This window comes from Tachyglossus aculeatus, chromosome 9, assembly GCF_015852505.1.
Source record: "Tachyglossus aculeatus isolate mTacAcu1 chromosome 9, mTacAcu1.pri, whole genome shotgun sequence".
NCBI lineage: Eukaryota > Metazoa > Chordata > Mammalia > Monotremata > Tachyglossidae > Tachyglossus > Tachyglossus aculeatus.
The window spans coordinates 36,534,102-36,558,747 of NC_052074.1; the positions used below are offsets into that span (position 1 = coordinate 36,534,102).

General features: G+C 47.4%; 1 protein-coding gene across 1 annotated transcript in view; it reads right to left on the reverse strand.

Moving 5' to 3' along the window:
* The window catches only part of ZRANB3 (zinc finger RANBP2-type containing 3), an 88,302-nt gene that overhangs the window by 46,013 nt on the left and 17,643 nt on the right, over nucleotides 1–24,646 (reverse strand). Inside the window, exons 3-4 of the mRNA XM_038751723.1 lie at nucleotides 12,090–12,108; nucleotides 1,467–1,645 (exon numbers count right to left, since the gene is read on the reverse strand). Coding sequence (XP_038607651.1) covers nucleotides 1,467–1,645; nucleotides 12,090–12,108 — 198 coding nt within the window. The remainder of the gene's footprint in view (nucleotides 1–1,466; nucleotides 1,646–12,089; nucleotides 12,109–24,646) is intronic.

Sequence of the window (24,646 nt, forward strand, 5' to 3'; positions counted from 1 at the left end):
AGGGCCTACTGATCATGTGCCACCAATCCAAAAGAATGAGGGAATTCAGCAGCTTCATTTGTCCCCTCCAAACAAATGTCCCAACTTGTCTTGTCTTACACTGTCGAGTCATCTCCAACCCATAACAACATCATGGACGCATCTCTCCCAGAACAACCCATCTCCATCTGCAATTGTTCCGGTAGCAAGAAAGTCCCAACTATTAAACAAATATCCTCTTGGCTGCCAAAAAGTAGCACTAGAGTGGAGAGAGGACTGCTCCACATTTGGGCCTCAGTTGTGCAGCGGAGCTGTGCCCAAAGTGGTGAGTGATGACTCCCAGCAGCATGTCTGTCTGGGCACATGGGAGTAGCCAACTGCTCGGGCAATTATTTATTCTGATAGTTTTATGTGGTCTCCTCATTTAGAGTGCCAGCTCCTTCCTCTGGGTAGGGCCTGTGACTTCTGCATCCACTGTGCTTAACCAAAGGCTTAGTATAGTTCCCTGCACTCAGTACGTGCTTAATGAATGCCATTATGACTACCATCAGCACCCATTAATGGCTCACTAATGAACTGCATTTCTTACTGTCTCAAGTGTATTAGTAAGAAACCGCATACTGGACATTTGGGAATTCATTCAATCATATTTACTGAGTGCTTACTGTGTGCAGAGCACTGTACTAAGCGCCACACTGAGGATCTTTTTCCACGGGCGCTTTAGTATGCAGTGGGTTCAAGAAATTGCAGTATGTTCAAGAACAGTCTGGATTGGAGATTGGAGAGGGGAGAGTTAGGGGTGTTGGATGGTCCAGTCTGGTCACTTGCAGGGAGAGTTAGTTAGGTGTGCTAGATGGTCTCCACTGGGTCACCGGGGAAAGAGTCAAGGATGGAGAAGGGGGAATTAGGGGTGCTGGATGGGTCACTGGAGGGAGAGGCAAGGATGGAGAGGAGAGAGTCTGAGGTGTTGGAAGGTCCCTTCCTAACCCCAAGGGTGAGTCTCCAGAAGGGCAACCAGCACACAGTTTCCTTCCAGGGTCCTTGGGATCCTGGCCTGGGCAGATCGGGGGGTTGAGACAGTGGTGACACAACCAGGTCCAAGTATGTGACCGGGAAACTCTGTATTCAGTGCTATTCCCTAGGGGGCTTGTGTGGAGGCGCCAACCGTGACCCTGGAAACAAGTCACAAAGACTCCATACCTCATGCTGCTGATTGGACTTTCCCGTTAGAAGGGGTCTGGGTGGGTGCTCTAGGCTGGCATTAGGAGGGTCCCCTAGGAGAGAGGACCCTGACACTCTGGCGAGAAAGGGTATTGCCACGAGAGTGAATTCGGCAGAAATCCCGATAAAAGAGTCATAGTAGAAATAATGATTTTACAAGCTACCACTCTACCTTTTGATATGCAGCTGCAGGAAATCCCCCTGCAACTACATGGTGACCAAGTAAGTCCATAGGATTCGCACCGAACCGACAAATCTGAACATACCCCACGTCACTTTTGTTCTGAATAATGACGATCTCTTCAGGGTCCAGCTCTGGGACCCACTTTTCTATCTCCTCCACCCAAGGGTATCGCAGGGAGGAGGGAGTCACCACTAAGAGTGGCCATTCCTTTTTGTAGAAGTAAGCGATGGCGATTGCTTGGATTGTTTTGCCCAGGCCCATCTGGAGAAGAAACAGGAAAAGAAAAGAACAGAACAGGGTGGAGATTATTTCAAGAGCCAATGTCCGGGGATGATGGTTGCATTTACATCCCCGCCCAGGAGATCGATCTTGGGAAAGGAGGCCCAACGTGGCTCCGAGGGACTGAGGGTGTTCGAATGAAATGGCGGCACGTTTCGGGACAACTGTGCCTAAGTGCTCTGTGCACAGTAAGCGCTCGATAAATACAACTGAATGAATAAAACAGGACCTCGTGCCGTAAGGGTCTTTTTATGGCCCTACTTTCGATCACATTAAATTTCCATGATTTTTCACAGCAAGACAGTGCAAAATATTAAATGCTCAATCATTTCTGTAGGGTAGCATCTGCCTGCGAACAGAGTTTTCTGTTTTTATCACCAAAGCAGAGCTGTGATTGAGGGGTGTCTGGAAAAAAAGTCGAACCAATGTCAACCAGGAAATTCTCCCCAGGTGGGAAAAAGCGTTCACTTCATTGAACATAAAGTGGGCAACAAAACCCCAGTTTTTGCCAATTGCAGAGAAGAAACACTTAATGTCAAAAGGTGTCAGGCATTCGTTAGTTGGCAGGTGAAATTCCAGTGAGCGTCAACTTTGTATGTTCCTGGTTTACGGAGAGCAGATTGGCTCCAGACCCAACAAAAATACCAAAAACTCTCCTTTACTGACTCCTGAGATGTTTCAACTATTTTCCTGTACAGCACGGTGAGTTTCCAGACCTGTTCATGGGGGTTTTTTCGACAGTGATCCAATTCATCTAAAGAGTCTTACTAGAGGCCTCCCGAGCTGGGTTCGCAGCCCTTGACCCTGCCAACTTTCCCCGAAGTGCCCGGAATACCATCGTCTTCATCATCGCCAAAAGCATCCACTGTAGGGCCTCCTGTAGGCAGAACTCCAAACCCGGAAGATGTCCGCTTGCTTGCCAGATCGAGGTGCTGGCCCTGGTATTCTGGTCCCTGGACCGGTCCATCTTTCACTGGCCCCACCCAAGTGAGAAGGGTGAGGGGGACTTCCACACTTCGCTCTACCCTCAGCCCTGCAGCCTACTCTCAGTCGGTCCTTAGGGTACTTACACCACAGTGGGGGAGGCAATCTGTACACATATAATCAATCAACCAATCGTACTGAGAGCTCATTGTGTGTATAGCACTGTACTAAGCACTTGGGAGAGTACAATATATCAGACTTTGTAGACCACATTCTCTGCCCAAAAGGACCTCACAGTCTAGAGGGAAAGACAGACACTAATATAAACACATAATGGATACATACATAAGTGATGTGGGGCTGAGGGTGGGGTGAATAAAGACTGCAAATCCAAGTGCAAGGGAGACGTGAAGGGGAGGGGAAGTAGGGGAAATGAAGGCCTAGTCAGGGAAGGCCTCTCGGAGAAGATGTGCTTTTAATAGAGCTCTGAAGGTGGGGAGAATGATCATCTATCAGATGTGAAGGGGGAGGCTCCAAGCTGGAGGTAGGACACGAGCGAGGGGTTGGCGGCAAAACAGATGAGATTGAAGTACAGTGAGCAGGTTGGCATTAGAGGAGGGAAGTGAGTGGGTGGGTTGTAGTAGGAAATCAGTAAGGTAAGACTGGAGGGGGAAAGGTGACTAAGTGCTTTAAAAGCAATGGTGAGGAGTTTCTGTTGGATGCAGAGGTGGATGGGCAACCATTGGAAGTTCTTGACAACTGGAGGAACATGGACTAAACGTTCTTAGAAACATGACCCAAGCAGCAAAGTATGAGCTGAAGTGGGGAGAGAGAGGATGCAGGGAGGTTAGCAAGGAGGCTGTTGCAGTAGTCACGGCGGGATAGGATAAATGCTTGGATCGGTATAGCAGTTTGAATGGAGAGGAAAAAGGTGGATTTTAGTGATATTGTGAAGGTAGAACCGATTGGATATGTGGGTTGAATGAGAGAGCTGAGTCAGGGATAACGCCAAGGATATGGGTTTGTGAGACAGGGATTTTGATGGTGTTGTCTACAGTGATGTGAAAGTCAAGGCGAGGAAAGGGTTTGGGTGGGAAGACGAAGAGTTCAGTTTCGGACATGCTAATTGTGAGGGGATATCCAAGAAGAGATTTCCTGAAGACATGCACGACTGCAGAGAAGGAGAGAGATCAGGGCTGGAGATGTGGATTTGGGAACCATCTGAATAAAGCTGTGGGAGTGAATGAGTTCTCCAAGAGAGTGGGTGTAGATGGGGACTAGAAGGGGACCCAAAACTGAGCCTTGGGGGACTCCCACAGTTAGGGGGTGGGAGGCAGAGGAGAAGCCCATGAAAGAGACTAAGAAGGAACAGCCAGAGAGAGACAGGAGGAGAAACCAGAAGAGGCCAGTGTCAGTGAAGCCAGGGTTGGAGAATGTTTCCATTCTCCGGAAGGAGGTGGTCAACAATAATGAAAGCAGCTGAGAAGTCAAGGAGGATTAGGATGGAGCAGAGGCTGTTGGTTTTGGCAAGGACTCCTTACAAGAGTATGAGCTTAGGCCAAATGATAGAAACAAAAGCAGGTGGCTAAATAAATACATTAAATAAAGATTCAACCTTGCGATGATGGTAAGTGCTTTATAAAGAGGTGCTTTGGAACAGAATTACCAAATTGAGAACGTGCTTACTTTCAAAATGTACTAGTCTTCTTCTGTGTTCCAAGAAAATAAACATTTCATGGGACCCTTCCACTACAATGCTTCAGAGACCTTTCTCCAGACTGGTCTAATACTAATAATAGTTCAAGGTAATTTAGTTACATGCAAGGATTCACTGGAAGCACTACAATGGAATTTACTAAATTGTAACTTTCAAATGTTTCCTTTCAACCAAAATAAAATTCTCAATTAACCAAGACACCATCTTTTCTCAGCTTTAAAATGGGAATTAAGTGCCTGTCCCTCCCTACTTCCCCGTTAGAATGATCCTTGTGTAGGCCACAGAGTGTGTATGATCTGATTATCTCGTATCTATCCTAGTCTTTACTACAGGGCTTGAAATAATAGGTACTTAATAAATACCATTCTTCTTCTGTTCTCTTCCCCAAACTTTTGATTACCACAACTATCATCCCCCCAGTTATATTTACATTGGGACGCATTAATCCACAGCCCAGTCAGGTCCTCCGAGTGTTCCCTGGGTCGAAAATAGGCATCTAGGAAGCTAACTGGCTGCCCAATATCTGGCCTGGGCAAGTTCCTGCAGCTTTCCAGGTACCCAGCTGAATTCCTGTGGGAATAATCTCAAAATATCGAACGGAGCAGGAGAAGACACAACAAAAATACTGAGGCAGAAAGTTACTGACAAGAGAAAGCAACTGCCTACTCACTGAGAAGCATTCAATCATTACCACAAAGTTCTCAAGTGGCCAGGATGAGTTCACGCAACTTTCCAAAGCACTAACGTTACCCCCAGGATGAAATTTAAGGCACTGGGAAACCAAGAACATGAAACAACTGGTGCCTCTCTTAATTATGACTGGGAAATACATGTTCATACCCTGGAAATTTCAAACACTTTTGAAACCAACTCGCCTCAAAGTGCTTAACCTCACTCTGACCAGAACCCCTCGTCAGAAGTGGCGTGGGAAGAGAAGAGCTGAAACTCAAACTTCTTCCTTTCAGAAGCAGATTCAGGAGACCTGCCACATGAAGCTCAATGATTGCTGAAAACTTCTCTTAGGAAAACTAGAGTTCCATCTGACAGTGACATCCTTACTAAAGGGTAATTGCAGTGCTTTTTACCTTCCTATAAGAATAAGATCATTTACACAGTATTGGTTTCTATATTTATATGCGTATTCATTTTAGGCATATTCATTTTAACTAGCAGATTATATGGTAATTTGAACAACAGCTCTGAATTGGTACCTAATTTGCATATTCTTCTGATTCTCTTTGGTTTCACATATCCTGTGCCCAGACATCCTGTTAATTACCTGAAAGATTGAGAGCATTTTTTCTTTAAAGGGAAGGTTTTATTTCCAAAATTGTAATTTTGAAATGTTCTGGGCTGAACAAAGTATTTTATTACTCAAATGAAAAGGGAAAAAGGGAACATTTATAATAATGGATATTATCCCAAATAGCCTACGGAACTTTTTTGGCACATTAAAATGCACAGGGTTAGGAGTTGGCCAGTTGGTAGCAAACATCGGGGCTTGCTAGATCTAAGCAGATTGAAAATGGATTAATAATAACGATGGCATTTGTTAGGCACTTTCTATGTGCCAGGCACTCTTCTACACACTGCGGGTTGGACACAGTCCCTTGTCCCATGTGGGGCTCACAGTGTCAATCCCCATTTTACAGATGAAGTAACCGAGGCACAGAGATATGAAGTGACATGCCCAAGGTCACACAACAGACAAGTGGAACAGCCAGGATTAGAAACCATGACCCCCAGGCCCGTGATCTATCCACTAGGCCATGCTGCTTCTCTAACCAGTCCGGAAAGTCAGCCAGTTTTTCTGGCCGAACTAAACTGAACACGATGCCATGCTTAGCACCGGGAATGTGCAGAGGTCTGCCAGAATGCAGGTTTGGCAAGAATGCAACTCCCACGTTCTTAGAGGGCTGTGTGTCCTGCAGGGAGAGTTCAAGTATTCAACCAATCAACTGTATTTATTGAGCACTTGCTCTGAATTCATATACTGACTCTGTCTTTGAGGTGAAATAAACCATCTCCTGAAGAAATTCTAGATGAATAGGTGAACAGAAACTTTATCCTTCCAAATGGCTGGGGTTAAAGCCCGTTCACAGGCTGAAGCCATACCACTCCCTCTTGCAGCAGGTGAGCGACCGGCTTTCTCGCTGTCCCACATCTTTCACATACACTTTGGGAGTATGTTGGGGGTTGGGCTGCTCCTCCAACCCTGGGAACTGAATGGAGGGGGAGAAAAAATCCCAGTCCGCTCCGGGCATTGCTGGGGAAGAGGAAAGGGGAGGAGGGAGAGCCTAGCACCAGAAACCAGCTTTCCGCACCCAGAAGTCCCCGTTTCCATCCCTGCTCTGCTCTCTGCTCCAAAAAAATGGACCCCAAAGAGCCCAGACAGAAGCTGAAGCATGTGGCCTAGTGGATAGAACACGGGCCTGAGAGTCAGAAGGACCTAGGTTCTAATCCCTGCTCTGCCACTCGATTGCTGTGGGACATTGGGCAAGTCACTTAACTTCTCTGGAGCTCAGTTACCCCATCTGTAAAATGGAGATTAAGACTATGCATCCCATACTGCTTCCCAGACTGAGCCCCCTCCTTTCTCTCCCCTTCTTCCCCCTCCCCATCCCCCCACCCTACCTCCTTCCCCTCCCCACAGCACCTGTATAAATGTCTGTACAGATTTATTACTCTATTTTACTTGTACATATTTACTATTCTACTTATTTTATTTTGTTAATATGTGTTGTTTTGTTGTCTGTCTCCCCCTTCTAGACTGTGAGCCCGCTATTGGGTAGGGATCGTCTCTATATGTTACCAACTTGTACTTCCCAAGCGCTTAGTACGGTGCTCTGCACACAGTAAGCGCTCAACAAATACGATTGAATGAGTGAATGAATATGGGACATGGACTGTGTCCAACCTGATTAGCTTGTATCTACCCCAGTGCTTAAGACAGTGCCTGGTACATAGTAGGTGCTTAACACGTACCATCTTTATTTTTTAAAGGGGATTTGTGAGTTGAGCAAATGTATATTTGAACCAAACCACCACCCCTCTGGATAAATCCTTCTGGGGCATTCACACAAGACCTGAAGTGCCCACTCAAGCATCTGCTGAAACCCACTTTGAAAGGAAGAAAAATGACAGGTTTATCTGTAGCCTGACTGAAAAGTGACCCCTTCAGACCCCAGAAGGGCAGTATTTCCTAGGAAGGCTACATAGAAAGTTTATCATGGAATGTGGACCTTCTCCAGAAAGCCAAATTGTTTAACCTTTAAGCAGCCAATCACTCAGTTCACTGGCCCCAGTCCTGGCCCCCAGAAACTGTAAGTTCCTTGTGGGCAGGGAACTCATCTACCAACTTTGTTGTATTGTTCTTTCCCAAGCGCTTAGTAAAGTGCACTGCACAGAGTAAGTGCTCAATACATACCACTGACCGGTTGATTACAAAAAATAGGTGAGCAGGTGGAAAAGGAGGCAGCCCAGAGGTCTGTCTCCACGAACCACAGAAAAAGAGGAAGGAAATGTCAGCCGTGGCCAACACCAGCAGGGCCTGCATAAAGCCATAGTTTCCACGAAGAAGCTGTGGCCAACCAGAGCCAGAACAGTCCTGTCAGAGGGGTCAAGGATTGGTCAGAGGAAGAAAGACACACCAGGTGGAGGGGGGAAGCTATTAGGGTGCTGAGTGTGACGGTTATTTAAAATCATTTCTTGTGGTAGGAAGACAAAGGCATGGACGGGGTGGGGCCAGGCTGGGCAGGAATCTCCTATCGAGTTAGTCGGTCCGTCAGTTGTATTTACTGAATGCTTACTGTGTGCAGAGCACTATACTAAGGGCTTGGGAGAGTACAATATAACACTATAACAGACACATTCCCTCCTGACAACGAATTTACAGTCTTGAGGGTAGCTCTGGCCAAGGAGCAGTGGAGGGGATTCCTGTCAGATTCCCAGCACTTAGAACAGTGCTTGACACATAATAAGAGCTTAATACCACAAAAAAAAGCAATGGGAAGACTATGGCAAATGACGGTACTGATTAAACCGCTTATTTATATGAAGAGCACTGTACTAGTCACTGGACTAAATACTACTTAATCAGATAAGAAACAGTCCCTGTTGCACAATCTAAGAGGTATGGAAAGCAAATGCCTTATTCCCATTTTACAGATGAGGAAACTGAGGCCCAGAAGTGTTTGGTGACTTCACTAAAGCCGCCCGGAAGGAAAACAGCCCACCTGGGATTAGAACCCAGGCTTCCTGACCTTCTCCACTAGGCCTTGCTGCCCCTCAGGTACATGCAGTATCAGGGTGTTAAAGGAATTCTCTTATGAACCTCACCAGTGTTCTCCCTATGCTTCCTAGGGGCAAAGATTTGGGTTCCTATTCTCCTTTTGACCAGCTCTGGGAATTTCCTGGCTCTCTGTGGAATATTCCCGGGCAGGGAAACTAGGTCAGTGAGAATGTGTGGATGAGAAGGATTAGAGAAAAGCCAAAAAGAAATAATCCTAAATGCAGCAAAAATATGGCCATAACTGAAAATAGTCCAAGAACAGGCTGCCCAGCCAAACAGGCAATATACAGTACAAGTGGGAACTGCGGGGCTCCCGAGAGGCTAGGGAAATGGGCACGGAGATGGAGAGAGATTCTCCCCAAGTCACCCAGCCATATTCAGCTACAGCCACCACTCCCAGACACCACTAGCCCCAACTCTTGCTTCTCCAAAACCCACCCACTCATCTATCCATCTGTACATTCAATCACAGGCAGTCACATACCTTGCTACAGCTCCCCACACCCTGCCCACAGAGAAAGGGAACAAACAAGGCTCTACAGCAACCACCTAGTTGGCCGCACTAAAAGCATCAGGCTCATCTACTCCTTGGGTTCCCAGGGGAGCTGCAAACTCTGCGGAGTGGCAGGTGGCAGCTGGTTTCTAGTCCCACCTGCCCTGGTTGCTGTTACTCCTCTGCCTCTGTACGGAACCCAGAAAGAAGCTAGGGAGCAGCAGTGGGAAGAGGAGGGGAAAGAAACCCCCACCGCAGTCACTCCCCAAGCATAAGAGCCATCGCTGCTGCCGCTGAATCCTGGCTTAATGCCCAAGGGACAAGAGAATCTTCCAGGCCCAGGACTGGGGAACTGTGAACTGTCGGCGAGGGAGCTGAAGGAATGTTCAAGAGCCAGAAAGAAGACCCAAAAGCCAAAGCCAGAGAGAACGCCAGTGTGGTATGGGGGTAACTGCAGGAGGCCAAAGGAGAGGCCAACAAGCTGAGGGGAGAGAAGAGGCCTTGGGATTCGACTAGGATATCAGTGTTATTCGGAAACAGGCAGATAGTGTGTGAAAAGCGTCAATGAGTGCTCTAAAATCAACTCTAAAATCAAAAGAGTCAGTAGATGGACTGTTCAATGATAAGTGATAAGTGACAATAATAATAATAATGGCATTTATAAAGCGCTTACTATGTGCAAAGCACTGTTCTAAGCACTGGGGAGGTTACAAGGTGATGAGGTTGTCCCATAGGGGCTCACAGTCTTAATCCCCATTTTACAGATGAGGGAACTGGGGCCCAGAGAAGTTAAGTGACTTGCCCAAAGTCACAAAGCTGACAATTGGCGGAGCAGGGGTTTGAACCCATGACCTCTGACTCCAAAGCCCGTGCTCTATGTTAATCATGAGTGTCAGTGTGGCACTTAAATACTGTTATAAAGTGAGTGAATGTAAATTATTTTGCTTTGCTACATATTCAACACACAATTCCTGCAACAACAATAAGCTACGTTTAACTAAGTGGAATATAAGGAAGCAATGAAAAAGTCTTTAAGCTAAGTATCCAAAAGTTTTTTGATAATGAAATTACAGTTCTATGAGGGGTGTGAGGTGAACTACCATTAAAATAGGGAACTGTCAAGTAATTTTTGTAGAATCAAAGTTAGTCCCACTATTACCATTTTAAATTAAGTAGGGCAACCAGATTAACTGCATGTCAGGAAACAGTACTGGAAAGCTGGAAAGAGATGAGGCAATAGGTTTCTCAGGTGGGGAACAGCCACCAGACTGTCAACTCTAAATCACAAAAAAATCCAGACCGTGGGGGCTCAGAGAATCTGGCTCCCGGACCTTTGGTGGAAAGGGCTGCCTGCTTTTGGTGGCAAACTACCTTGAGGTTGGCCATCGGATAGAAGACCATAAAATGCAAATTGTAACCTACTTTCCATTTGGATAATTGGGAGGTCAGAGCAGTAGTTCTCAGAATTGCATAGGTTTGACCTCAACTTCTGAAAATGTGGCTCTGAGCAAAAGGCTAACAGAAGTCAAGGAAAATTTATTCCACGGTCTCTCACGCACATTGTCATGGTTCCTTTTGGCTTCCGTGTCTCTGAATTTTTCTCTCCCAACTGCTTCTCCCGGCCCATTTTTTCTTTCTGCTTCTGCCACTTGGGCCAAGCAGAAATCGTCACGGGATATCTACTGGAGAAATGTTGCTCTAGCAGTGGCAAGATAGGCAAACCATAGGATCAACACAATTACCCAAGGAACTCGAACCAGCCAGTAACGCTGGCTCTTCTGTGCCACCCTTGTTCCAGGCTAGAAAGCAAATAAGGACCCCAGCCACTAGAGGAGAGGCCGGATTGTGCTCCAGGACTAGACGAGACCCTCGGACCACAACCCACAGTGGGTTAAGGACCCATGGCTCAGTTCCCATGTGCTGGCAACCAGAGCAGGCTGGACGCATTTGTGGGGGCCAAAGTGGCAGCCGCTACCCAGAGAGGTGTCTCGGTGACACTGGGCTGGGAATGTGTCTGTTTAATGCTATACTGTACTCTCCCGCATGTTTAGTACTGTGCTTTGCCCACAGCAAACACTCGGCAAATACAGTTGAGCAAATGAATGACTGAATGAATTGAGCATCTGGTAAGGAACAGACCAAAGTACTTCCTCCCAGCTCCCTGGGGCTGTCGCCACCTCCAAGATCTGCTCCAGCCAAGGCCAGGTTACTGTCAGAAAGCAGCATGGCCCTGGCCCCGACCCCAGCCCCAGGGGGTGGCCCTGTGCTGCACAGTTCTCCTTGGCTGGCCTAGAGGCTGGAAGGGCTCAGAACCTGGGGGAGAAGCCCCTGGTACCTTCCCTCATCCCCCAACGACCCCATTGGCCCGACCCCCGAACTGGCCCGATTCCCAAGAGAAACTCCATCATTCTGCTTCACTGTTCATTTGCAATGAATCGCCCACTGAAAAATACTCAAAAGACTGAAATGTCTCCCCACCAGCTTAATAGCACAAGTGCAGCATTCTATTTCTCATTGAGAAACTGAGAAATTACACTGGGATTAGGCCATTTTGAATGTATATTTCTCTGAGAATTGTAAAGAGGAATGCTTCTCAGAATAAGTATTTAAAATTCCACTTCAGATAGAAAATTCACACTAAAAACTGGTGCCCGTCTAAAAGAAATTGCTACTTCAGTTCAACACATTGTTTACAGGCTGTAAAAATATCTTTACTGCAGCAGAAATATCTAAACTGCTACATTAGAAAATTCAATGTTTTTGAGGGCATGGTAGAATAGCTTTCACACCCATAGGAAGCAATTAAAATTGACCTTTAAAGCAAAAATGGTTGTTCATCTTTTAAGTAAGCAGAATTATGACGCATACTAATACGATCTCAGCTTGTAATATTTTTTGGTGAGGCTACTCAAAGCAGTAACAGAGCAATGTAAAATTTAAAATCCAAAATTTAGAATGAAAGATGAATTATGAAACAGTAGGAAAAGGAAATTTCACTTACTTCATCAGCTATCATGCACCTAAAAAAGAACAAAAACATATTATTACCATTTTCAAGTCACGAAAAGGTTCTAAGAGATTTCTGAAACACAGCTTGCATGAATTGTACTGGCACAAAATAGAACCATTAACACCTACATTTCACGTTTTTCACAGCTCAAGAACAGTACTAGGCTTAACTAAAAAAGTCAGACACTGTTCAGGAGTCAGGTTTTCTGTGACATTTTTCAGGTGTAATTTGAACTCCTCTGAGATGGAAGCACTCCTAATAAAGGAGGATGGTGCACCTGAATCCCCCAATCAATAACATTTACTGAGTCCCTAACGTATGCAGATCACTGTACTAAGCGATTGAGGGAGTACAAGATAATTAGTATACATGATGCCTGCCCTCCAGAGGCTTATACCTTATTTCAAAATTTGAGTGGAAGCCTAAAACTGTTAAAAGGATCTCAAACTCTCCCCATCCCACAATATACGCACACACGCGCGCGTGCACAAAGCTATAGGAGCTTGTGGGGGAGCAAGGTGGAGAGGGGAACACCACTCAATGGGAGGCAAAATTACACAGTTACATCCTGACTCTCCTCTCTTACCTCCTTCTCAGTTCCAGGTAGTGGGAGGTCCCTGAAGGTTTAGAAATGGGTCTCGTGTTTGCCTCCATTTCATATTCTTTTTTTGTTATGATATTTGTGAAGAATTTACTAGGTGTCAAGCGCTGTTCTAAGTTTTGGGGTAGATGCAAGATAATCAGGTCAGATACCGTCCTTTACCTTCATGGGACTCTCAGTCTAATCAATCAATCAATCAATCAATCGTATTTATTGAGCACTTACTATGTGCAGAGCACTGTACTGAGCTCTTGGGAAGTACAAATTGGCAACACATAGAGACAGTCCCTACCCAACAGTGGGCTCACAGTCTAAAAGGGGGAGACAGAGAACAGAACCAAACATACCAACAAAATAAAATAAATAGGATAGAAATGTACAAGTAAAATAAATAAATAAATAAATAAATAGAGTAATAAATATGTACAACCATATATACATATATACAGGTGCTGTGGGGAAGGGAAGGAGGTAAGACGGGGGGATGGAGAGGGGGACGAGGGGGAGAGGAAGGAAGGGGCTCAATCTGGGAAGGCCTCCTGGAGGAGGTGAGCTCTCAGCAGGGCCTTGAAGGGAGGAAGAGAGCTAGCTTGGCGGAGGGGCAGAGGGAGGGCATTCCAGGCCCGGGGGATGACGTGGGCCGGGGGTCGATGGCGGGACAGGCGAGAACGGGGTACAGTGAGGAGATTAGCGGTGGAGGAGCGGAGGTTGCGGGCTGGGCAGTAGAAGGAGAGAAGGGAGGTGAGGTAGGAGGGGGCGAGGTGATGGAGAGCCTTGAAGCCCAGGGTGAGGAGTTTCTGCCTGATGCGCAGATTGATTGGTAGCCACTGGAGATTTTTGAGGAGAGGAGTAATATGTCCAGAGCGTTTCTGGACAAAGATAATCCGGGCAGCAGCATGAAGTATGGATTGAAGTGGAGAGAGAGACGAGGATGGGAGATCAGAGAGAAGGCTGGTGCAGTAGTCCAGACGGGATAGGATGAGAGCTTGAATGAGCAGGGTAGCAGTTTGGATGGAGAGGAAAGGGCGGATCTTGGCAATGTTGTGGAGCTGAGACCGGCAGGTTTTGGTGACGGCTTGGATGTGAGGGGTGAATGAGAGAGCGGAGTCGAGGATGACACCAAGGTTGCGGGCTTGTGAGACGGGAAGGATGGTAGTGCCGTCAACAGAGATGGGAAAGTCAGGGAGAGGACAAGGTTTGGGAGGGAAGACAAGGAGCTCAGTCTTCGACATGTTGAGCTTTAGGTGGCGGGCGGACATCCAGACGGAGATGTCCTGAAGGCAGGAGGAGATGCGAGCCTGGAGGGAGGGGGAGAGAGCAGGGGCAGAGATGTAGATCTGGGTGTCATCAGTGTAGAGATGATAGTTGAAGCCGTGGGAGTGAATGAGGTCACCAAGGGAGTGACTGTAGATTGAGAACAGAAGGGGACCAAGCACTGAACCTTGGGGAACCCCCACAGTAAGAGGATGGGAGGGGGAGGAGGAGCCTTCAAAAGAGACTGAGAAAGAACGACTGGAGAGGTAAGAGGAGAACCAGGAGAGGACGGAGTCTGTGAAGCCAAGGTCAGATAGCGTGTTGAGGAGAAGGGGGTGGTCCACAGTGTCAAAGGCAGCTGAGAGATCGAGGAGGATTAGGACAGAATATGAGCCGTTGGATTTGGCAAGCAGGAGGTCATTGGTGACCTTTGAGAGGGCAGTTTCCGTGGAATGAAGGGGACGGAAGCCAGACTGGAGGGGGTCGAGGAGAGAGTTGTTGTTGAGGAATTCTAGGCAGCGCGTGTAGACAACTCGTTCAAGGAGTTACACAGTCTAAGTAGGAAGGAGAACAGAAAACAAATCCCCATTTCACAGATGATGAAACTGAGGCCCAGAGTAGTTAAGTGACTGGCCCAAGGTCAAATGGCAGGCAAGTGGCAGAGCTGGAATTAGAACGCAGGTCCTCTAACTCCCAGGCCTGGGCTCTTTCCACGAGTCAGCACCGCTTCTCTGCCTGTAGGCATTTTAAAATGCAAATGTTCTAGCACCTGCAGCACTGCCTGCCATCACTTGCTACCACTGCTGCCTGCATTAAACTGACATTACTCCATTAAATCCTGGAAAGTGGCTATGGGTGGTGCTCAGCAAAGTCAATAGAGATCCTGACAGAATCGTGTACATGCAATCATATTTATTGAGCACTTACTGTGTGCAGAGCACTGTACTAAGAGCCTGGGAGAATGCAATATAACACATTCCCTACTCACAAAGCACTTACAGTTTAGAGGGGGAGACAGACACTAATACAAATAAATCAAATTGGATACATAGATATGCACATAAGTATGCTGATCAAACAAGTATCTTAACACAGTTTAGGCTATGTGTTTATTTTACCTGGTAGGCTGATGCAGTGACAGAGGCAGGCAGTATGCTTCCAGCCTGCTGTGCTTGTTGTGTCTGCTCCAACTGCCAAATAGATTTATTTGTTCATCAGCAGAGGCAGATCTAGCCAAAGATCTATCATGTTCGGTTCAGTGTATGGAAGAATGTAAATTCACGCCCTTCCTGCTAGAACATTTTCCCCTGCATCCACCCTGTCCCCGAAGAGCACTCGACTCCAATGGCAGAAGGGTTCTGCTTCTGCGTCCACACTATACCGGTGGGGTGCTCTGCTCTGGAAGAAGAGGGGACCTGCTCCCGTGGCTACCCTCCCATCCAGCCTCCGGGTGCTCTGGTCCGATGGAAGAGGGGCCCCTGCTTCCACATCCTCACTGTACCCACAGGTGGTTCTGCTCTGATGGCAGAGTGGGGTCCTGCCTCTGTGGCTACACTGTACAATCAGAGCAGTCCGTTTTGACAGCAGAGGGGTCCTGCCCCCGTGTCCACAATGCCCTCACAGGGCACTCCACTCTATCAGTAGGGGGATCCTGTCCCACTGCACGGAGGTGGATTAAAAAGCCGCTTTCAGTGAGGAGTCAGGCCAGGCGGCGCCCGAGCCCAGGACCGACGCCTTCAGCCCTCAGCCCCTGGAGGGGGCAGCTCATGGACAGCAGGACAGGGCCACCTGTCATTTTGCTCTTTATGCCCCATCACTCCACCTTGTCACCAAAGGGATGCCAAAGGGCCAGAGCAAGGCCAGTCTCCAAGGCCATTGCAGGGGCCTGACCTGACGACGCCCGTCTCCGGGAAGCTGCCGCTCGGCTATCTAGGCCGTTTGGCTGCACTGGCGAGGACTGCTTGGAGTCCATCGAATCACGGTACCATGGTACCTGGTTACTTGTTTCAGGTCCTGCGACCCCACGGTGGTCCATAATCGGTGAGATGCCCCTGCCTAGTCTTCAGAATCACTTAGCCCATCTTCCTTTGGTTCACGAGGCAGAGCGAGGTGCTGGTAATTCCCTGCTGACATGTGGTTCCCCCACTGAGGAAAAATGACCTCCGCCATTTGTTTTCCAGCCCCACGGCTTGTTTGTAAACACACTTTGGCACCGCTATCAATCCACACTTAAAAACCACAGCGGGTCCTCTACCTCCCCTCATTTAAACTACATTTCAAAAATGCTTCAGTGCCAGTCCAGCTCTACTGCATCAAAAGGAAAAGAGTCATTCTCAGCCGTGGACTCAGAAAAACAGAGTTCCCGTTAACAGTAGAGTCCTCATGATTAGCATACAAGAGTCATAATTATCTTCAGAAGGAAAAATGGCTTTTTAATTGGGTAAATGGAAAAACTACTGCACAGCTGGGGGGGACGAATGAAGAGAGGAGGAGTGCTGAAAAATCTTTTTCTAAGAAAAAGAAAAAAGGGCTTTTCAGTCTTTTCTTTAGTTTGTATTTGCAATCCTTATTTGGTGCTACATAACCAATTTTTAAACAATTCTATCTAAATTTTACAAGCAGTTTAGCTTTCACTGGTTGCAAGGAATGATTAATGCTCTTCGTTCCACATTCATTGTTAATTACATGAACTATGATTCATCCAGTTTGGCTGCAGACATTAGAAAGCAGCGTTTCATTTCAGGAGGTGTTTTCCAACTCTTCCGATTCTGTATAGCAATCATCAATCGATCAATCAATCGATCAATGGTATTTACTGAGTGTTTACTTTGTGCCGAACACTTGACTAAATTGCTTAGGGGTGTACCATACAAATAGGGTTGGTAGACACGATCCCTGCCCACAAGGAGCTAACATTCTATAGGGGGAGACAGATATTAACACATTTCAGATAGGGGAAATGGCAGTGAATTAATCAATGGCATTTACTGAGCGCTAACTATGTGCAGGGCACCATACTATGCGCTTGGGGAAGCACAATGCAAACGCGGCTAGCGAACACATTCTCAAAGTGGTGGTTGGTCAGATGTGAAGAAAACCTTTGGACATTTGCTATCTGCTTCATCCTCAGTCCCAAAGAATTTATGGACAGATCTATAAATTCTCTATTATATGTCAATCACATTACTACCTGTCTCCCCCTCTAGACTGTAAGCTCACTGTGGGCAAGGACCGTGTCTACCAACTCTGTTGTATAGCACTCTCCCAATCACTTAGTACAGTGCTCTGCACACACTAAGCTGTCAATAAATACCACCGATGACGATGATGAAGATGGAGGGAGCTCCAGGCCAAAGGGGGGATGTGGACAAGGGGTGGGTGGCGAGACAGGTGAGACTGAGGTAGAGCGGGTTGTTCAGCACTATGGAAGTGAAGTGTGCGGACTGGGCCGTAGAAGGAAATCGGAAAGTAAGACAGGAGGGGAGAAGGTGATTAAGTGCTTTAAGGCAAGGGGTTTCTGTTGGACGCAGCGGTGGCTCGGCAACCATCGGAGGTTCTGGTGGAGTGGGAAAACGTGGACTGAACAGATTTTAGAAAAATGATCCAGGCAGCAGAGTGAAGTATGGACCGGAGAGGGAGAGACAGGAGACAGGGAGGACAGGGAGGACAGTGATGCAGAAATCAAGGCGGGAAATGATAAGTGCTTGGATCAGCATGGTAGCAGTTGGAATGGAGAGGACAGAAACTGTTCAGAAATTTCAGAAGTGATGGCAGCCCTTGGCGGGATGGGTTTACTTATGACCCGCCAACTTCCCCCCAAACTCTAGCACAGGTGAAACATAAACCCAAAGAGCACTGCACTGACATGAATCTCTTTTGCTGAACGGCTAACTAGCACCCGACCATCATGCAAAGCAGAGCCCTGGGTGGGCTGAAATCTTTGACCGTTGGCTGGGATTGTGTGTACCGACTCTACTGTATCTAATGGACTCTGTCAAACACTCAGTACAGCTCTCCGCCCCCAGGAAGCACTCAGTATATACCACTGATTGACTGCTTGCTCCACTCAATGAATCAAAATCAGGAGTATGAGCCTGGGCACAGCTGGACACAAGGTCTTTCTCCTCCCTCCAGGGTGTGGAACCGGGACCAGTGTGGTTTGCTCTGGTCACCCCTGGCCTATCTTGGCCTCAGAAATTTCTCAGCTGAGCTGAGATCATCAAAATCCAAGGGTCTTACAGGCCCAGGCCAACTAGCCCAGCTTTTTCTTACCCACTATCCCAAAAGTTGGGTCAAGAAAGGGTGGCAGAGAGAAAGAAGCGCACCCACCACTCCTGACCTGGCTTTGGCAACTAGAAAAACTGAGTTTTCAGTCCCAAATTAAATTCAGGGAAAATGTTAAACTGAAAGCCCCCAGTCCCTGGAAAGGAGAATGCTGAATCACGTATTCGGTGATGGAGGACTCCTCCGCTCAGTGGCAACGGCGGCAAATAGAAACACTTCCTGACTCGTTCACAGGAATCCACACAAAATAGATTCCATATTCCTCATCTAAGTGTCATAGTATAAATTCATAACGAATCACTCTTCAGATTGCTGCAACAGCCTAAAGCTGCATGCGTTCTTCTGGTACAGCAGCAAAATGTTAAATAACAGTTCACGTATTCACATGGATACTTTTGGACCAAAGAAAAAAAGGCTTCTTTACCAAACATTTCCTCTTCATTAGCAGTCACCTAATTTGAACCTCATCTTCTTCACCCATTCCTATTGTATCTGGGTGGAATCAATATCGAGGAGTGCAAGTCTGAGCTAAGAAATGTCAAATTTCCTCACCTTCTCCATCCTGTTTCACATTTCGCGATGGGGTCTAACTTTCAAAAGAAACAGTCCGCATCTGTTCTCACGACCGCCTCCCCAGCACTTTTCCCCCCAGTCCCCTCGCCGGAAAAATCAAGCTTGTTCAAACCACAGCATCTGATTAACAAATGGCCACTTGACCTTAGTATAAACCTCTGCACACAGTAACTGCTCAATAAATACCACTGATTGACTGACTGACCTGAATTTATTTGGCGGATAAAAGGGTTTTCATTTAAAAATTAAAGGTTCTAAAATGTGGAAAACCAAAGGAAGCAAATTCGGCTCTAAAATGCTTTTTTAAATCATTAAACAAGATGTGAAGCTGAAGACAGAGGCAGCACATTGACCAAGCCAGGGCACAGCTGCTACCAACAGGAAACCGTTATCACGGGGCTAAGATGAGCTCATCACTTCACACGACAGAGCGACGAGGCAGGCACCATCTCAGGACTCAAGGAGCTCATGATCTAAATTAGCACCCGCCCACACCTAGAAGGAAAAAATGGAACTAAAAGAAGAAGATTAAAAGCGATGGAAAATTACCCCCTGAGAAACTGAGGACCACTAACCCCTTCTCCCTCCTAAAACCCTCCCTACAATTGGGTCAGTTTGACTCCTGAGGAAAAGGGAGGCTTGTAGAGCTGAATGTCCATAGGGTGGGGCACACCATCATCACCGGAAGCAGCAGGGTTGGCACGTTGGAATCAGTAGGAGTGAGCGGGGGACGGTGAAAGGGGAGAAGGGAGGAAGCAGTCCAGTGTGGAAAGGAGGCCTTATTTAAACCATTTTGTAAGGGAACACACAAAAGTGATGCTCTTTCTACTTCCGCACTCGAGGCTGGTTTTGCAATTTGCTCCCAGTCTCCGGCGGGTTTTGGAATCCAGACCCAGTGGAGGTCACCAAAGGGCCCAGGAGGCAGAGCTGCCCGCCGGCTGACGGGAGAAGCCAGGTGCAGGTTTTGGCTCACGCCTGAGAGCACCAAGTGCCAACTCTGACAGCACCCATGATGTGGCAGAAGCGTTCCTTGGTGTTCATCCCAGATGTTTCCAATGTTGTGGCTGAGGAGGACCTCTGTGCCCACTGGCTCCCACTGGCCCCTCGGACCCACAACCTACTCTAACCTCCTCCCCGCCACCCCAACTTCCCATAGTGAGAGTGCTACCATTAGCTGCATTGTCCCTTACGTGGTGTGTTCAAAGCCGCTCTGGGCCTCCTGATCTCCCCAAAGCCTCTGTTCCAGAAGAGCAACACCTCCACTGGCTGAGGCCTGTCCGGCCGGCTCATCCCGAGACTCAGTCGATGCCGGTAGTACCACTCTTGCTTGAGCCTGGGCTTTGCTGCTCCTCTGAACCGGGTTCGGCCACTGACTTCTGCCCTCCTTGCTTGTGGGCGCCCAACTTTAGCTCAACATATTTGGCAGCTGTGGGCAAATCCCACCAGTGACCAGCCTCCCCCGGGGCTCTGCCCAGGGAAGCTCTTGGTCCCATCTCCTGCTCTCTGAAGTAATTTCCCTTTGGTGCCCTGACCTTACCTCGAAGTGAATGTCTAAAAACTGAGCTTCATCTCCTTTCTCCTCCAAATCCTTTATCACTTATCCAATACCTGGTCCCCCAGATGGCCCCCCACTGTGGCCCCTCTGCTCTCATTCTCATTCCATTAAGCAGTGCAGCTTAGTGGAAAGAGCACGGGCTGAGGAATCAGAGGACATGGGTTCCAATCCCAGCTCCGCCACTTGTCTGCTTTGTGACCTTGGGCAAGTCACTTAACTTCTCCGTGCCTCAGTTACCTCAACTGTAAAATGGGGATTAAGGCTGTGAGCCCCAGGTGGGACAGCCTGATTACCTTGTATCTACCCCAGTGCTTAGAACAGCGCTTGGCACATAGTAAGCGCTTAGGAAATACCATTATTACCTATTATTATTATTCTCTCTTGAACCCATCTGTCGATCGGGCCATTTCTTCCCCCAGACTGCTCGGCAGTTCCTCCCTCCCATGGTCTCAGCCCCAAACCAGTCGACCTTCTCAAATGCAGCCCCTGTTGCTTCCATGGCCAGCTTCCCGCAGCAAGGCAGCCGTGCTAGCTAAGCATCGCACAGCTCGGCACCGCCACAAGAGAGTGAGCACACCTGCGCCCACATTCAAAGCGGCAGGCAGCAAGAGCCTGGGCTCCTCAGAAGTGTCTGAGCACTGGGCGGGCGGTGGTTAGCTACGAAGAAGCTAAGAGGTTCTTCCCTTCTACAAAACTAGATACAAAACTGAGCACTCTTCCCTTCGAGAAAACCGGACTCAAATGCCACCTCTTCCACAGCACACTTCCATCACTCCTGTGCATGAGCTGCAGAATGCTGCTGGAGGAAATCCACACAACAGGCTGACCTCGTCCATCTCAAACGCGTCCTTGCATGTTTTAACTCTGCTCTCTCTTCTGCCTGGCAACATTCTTTCTTCATCCTTATTGACTCCCATGCCCACTGCTCACACCAACTGTTTCCAACAATTTAACTCTCTCCTCAAATACCCTGTCCCTTCAGACCCCAGCTATTTCTTATCCCTAAATGACCTTGCTAGGTACTTTACTGATAACATTCCCTAAAACCTCCTCTGCTCTCCTCCTGCCCCTTCTTTGACTCTCCCATCTTTCCCAGGAGTATCTCAAGGAGGGAGCTCCTGCCTCCTCTCAAAATCTACCCTCTCCACCTGCACCTCTAACCCATCCCTTCACCCCTTATCAAACCACTTTTCCCCTCACTTCCCTACCTGAATGCCATCTTCAACTGTTCATTTTCAATGGTTTTTTTCCCCACTGCTTTCAAACATGCTCCTGCATCCACTATCCTAGAAAAAAAAACACCAAACCAAAAAACTCTCCATTGACCCCACAGCTCCTTCCTACCATTACTCTCCAAACTCCTTGGCAAATTTTCTACACCTGCTGCTTCCTCTTCCTTCAATTCTCTCCTTAACCCCTACCAATCTGGCTTCTACCCCTTCACTGCATGGAAACTGCCCTAAGGCCACCAATGAAATGCCCTCTTGCTAAATCCTATGGCCTCTACCCCATCCTCTAATACTCCTCAACCTCTCAACCACCTTCACATCAAACAGAAACTCCTTACTGGCAGCTGTAAAGCACTCAATCAGCTTGCCCCATTCTATCTTACCTCACTGATTTCCTACTACAACCCAGTCCACAAGCTTCGCTCCTCCAATGCCAACCTATTCAATGTACCTCGATCCTGTCTAATCTCGTGCCAACCCTTTCCCACGTCCTCCCCGTGGCCTGGGACTCCCTCCCCTTTCATATACACAAGACCACCACTCTCCCCACCTTCAAGCTTCATTAAAACCACATCACCTCCCCAACTAAGCCTTCATTTCCTCGAGACTGTGAGCACCTTGTGGTCAGGGGACGTGTCTACTAACTCTGTACAATATTTATCCCACCTTCAGCCCCAGAGCATTTATGTACAGATCCATAATTTTAACGTCTTCCTCCTTGTTTAAACTGTAGAAGGAGGGCAGGGAATGTGTTTGCCAAATCTGCTGTATTGCACTCTCCCAAGCATTAACACAGTGGTCTGCACCCAGTTAGCACTCAATGAATATCACCGATTGATTGACTGGCTCCCATGCAAGGCCCATTGGGTTTCCCATCAACTCAGTAACTTTAGTACTTACAAACGTCCATACTTTCCAAGTGTTCACTGCAGTGCATTGAAAGTGGATCTGTTTGACTAATGAGACACGCTTACAGAAGTTAGCACATCATTGGGTGGGGGACTTTGGCAGTCATCTTTCTGTATTAAGTCAAGGCAATATTTTGGGGAAAGTGGAACCCGGCAGATCTCTGGGCAGCCCTTGATTTTGTGGAAAAAGGTTTTGATGAATAATGATTTCCAAACTGAAGGCAAATTCAATGGTATAATAATAGTAATGATGGTATTTGTTACGTGCTTATTATGTGCCAAGCACTGTTTTAAGTGGTATACTTGTTGTGGGTGGAAAATAGCCCAAGAATAATGATGTCTATTGGTCACAGAGAACTTTTTAATCTAGAAAAAGCTTTTCAGTATCAACTGACATTCTCTTTGCCACCCTGAAGGTTGATCACATCTACGGCTGAGAAAATCGTGGCCCAGGGTTGAAAGAACGTCCTAAAGCCAGAAAAGCAAGCTAGGGAAAGAAACAAGCAGGCCTCCACATTCACCAAAACCATGAAAGAAAGCACAGAGGGTTTTTTTTTAATGAACATAGTTCCATTAAGGAGCCTGCTGGAACATCCTGGGCGGAGAGAGAGAGAGAGAGAGAGAGAGAGAGAGAGAGAGACAGCATGCAGTACCTTCTCCAGCACGGGGGCACTGGTATTCTTGGGATTGTCACCCACTCGTGTGAGTCAGTTTTATATAACACTGCAACATATAATTTCCCTCCTACTCACAAGCCAACACTTCAGAGATAACATCTTACTGTGAATTATTTAAGGAATATGTGTACTTGGGTACTTTTTTATACTGAAAAGGGGTGCTCACTGCCAAATTATTACTGTTTCAATAATCAAACTTCTTAAGCTTCTAATGGCACCTTCCCATTCGTTTACATACTGCATTTCTAAAGTGACGCTACAGAGAAAAACGTATACTGGTAGTTGTTGGAATGTAATGGAATATTACTTCTTTGCAAGGGAAATTAAGAAATTCCAGCAAAAACAGACATGTGTATGTCTTTGGCCTTCAAATCAATCCATCAATCGTATTTATTGAGCACTTACTGTGTGTAGATTGTGTGGACTAAGCGCTTGGGAGAGTACAACAGAGGGGTAGACACGGACCCTGCTCCCACAGTTTAAAACTGGACAATAATAATAATAATAATGTTGGTATTTGTTAAGCGCTTACTATGTGCCAAGCACTGTTCTAAGCACTGGGGTAGATACAAAGTCATCAGGTTGTTCCCTGTGGGGCTCACAGTCTTCATCCCCATTTTACAGATGAGGGAACTGATGCCCAGAGAAGTTAAGTGACTTGCCCAAGGTCACACGGCTGACAAGTAGAGGAGCTGGGATTAGAACCCATGACTTCTGGCTCCCCGGCCTGGGTTCTTTCCACTGAGCCACGCTGCTTCTAAGGGGTGGTCGTTTGGGTGTTTTAAAATCCAGACTGCGGGCGCACTAACTGAACCCTGTGCTCAGAAATGCTGGATTCCTCGATTCCAAGTACCCCTCCCTGTCCCCTGGCCCCCCAGAGGGTATATAGGCATCTCCCAGGCAGCCCACCAGTTGGTCGAGTGGCCAGCAGGAAGGATGGCGGCAGCATTTAGAGAGTACAAAAGTGCAGGAGTGACTTTGCGGGGAAGCTCTCAAAGGAAGAAAGATTGAGCAGGAAGAAAAAAGAGGGAAACTCCTGGGAAAAGAATGCTGGGTGGTTTCCTGCAGGTAGAAGAAGTAATCAAAATGATAATGATGGTGTTAGCTAAATGCTTACTATATGCTAAGCGCTGTACTGAGAACTGGGGTAGAGAGATACGTGAAAATCAGAGACGCCAAGTGATTTGGCCAAGGTCACACAGCAGGAAAGTGGTGGAGTGGGGACTGGAACCCAGGACCTCCGGCTCCCAGGCCTGTGTGCCCTTTCCTCCTAGGCCACACTGCCTTGGAAACATTCCCTTGGAGAGTGTTAGCTCATAAGATGTTAGGCCACGGCCCACAAACACTGGAAGATGAAAATGGTCTCCGCGGTAACCAGACATGCCCAGAAGCTGCAGCACCTGTGGGGTTCTGAGACAGCCATGGTGACTGCAGGTAACTGCAAGTCTTGGCTTCTCAAAGCATCTC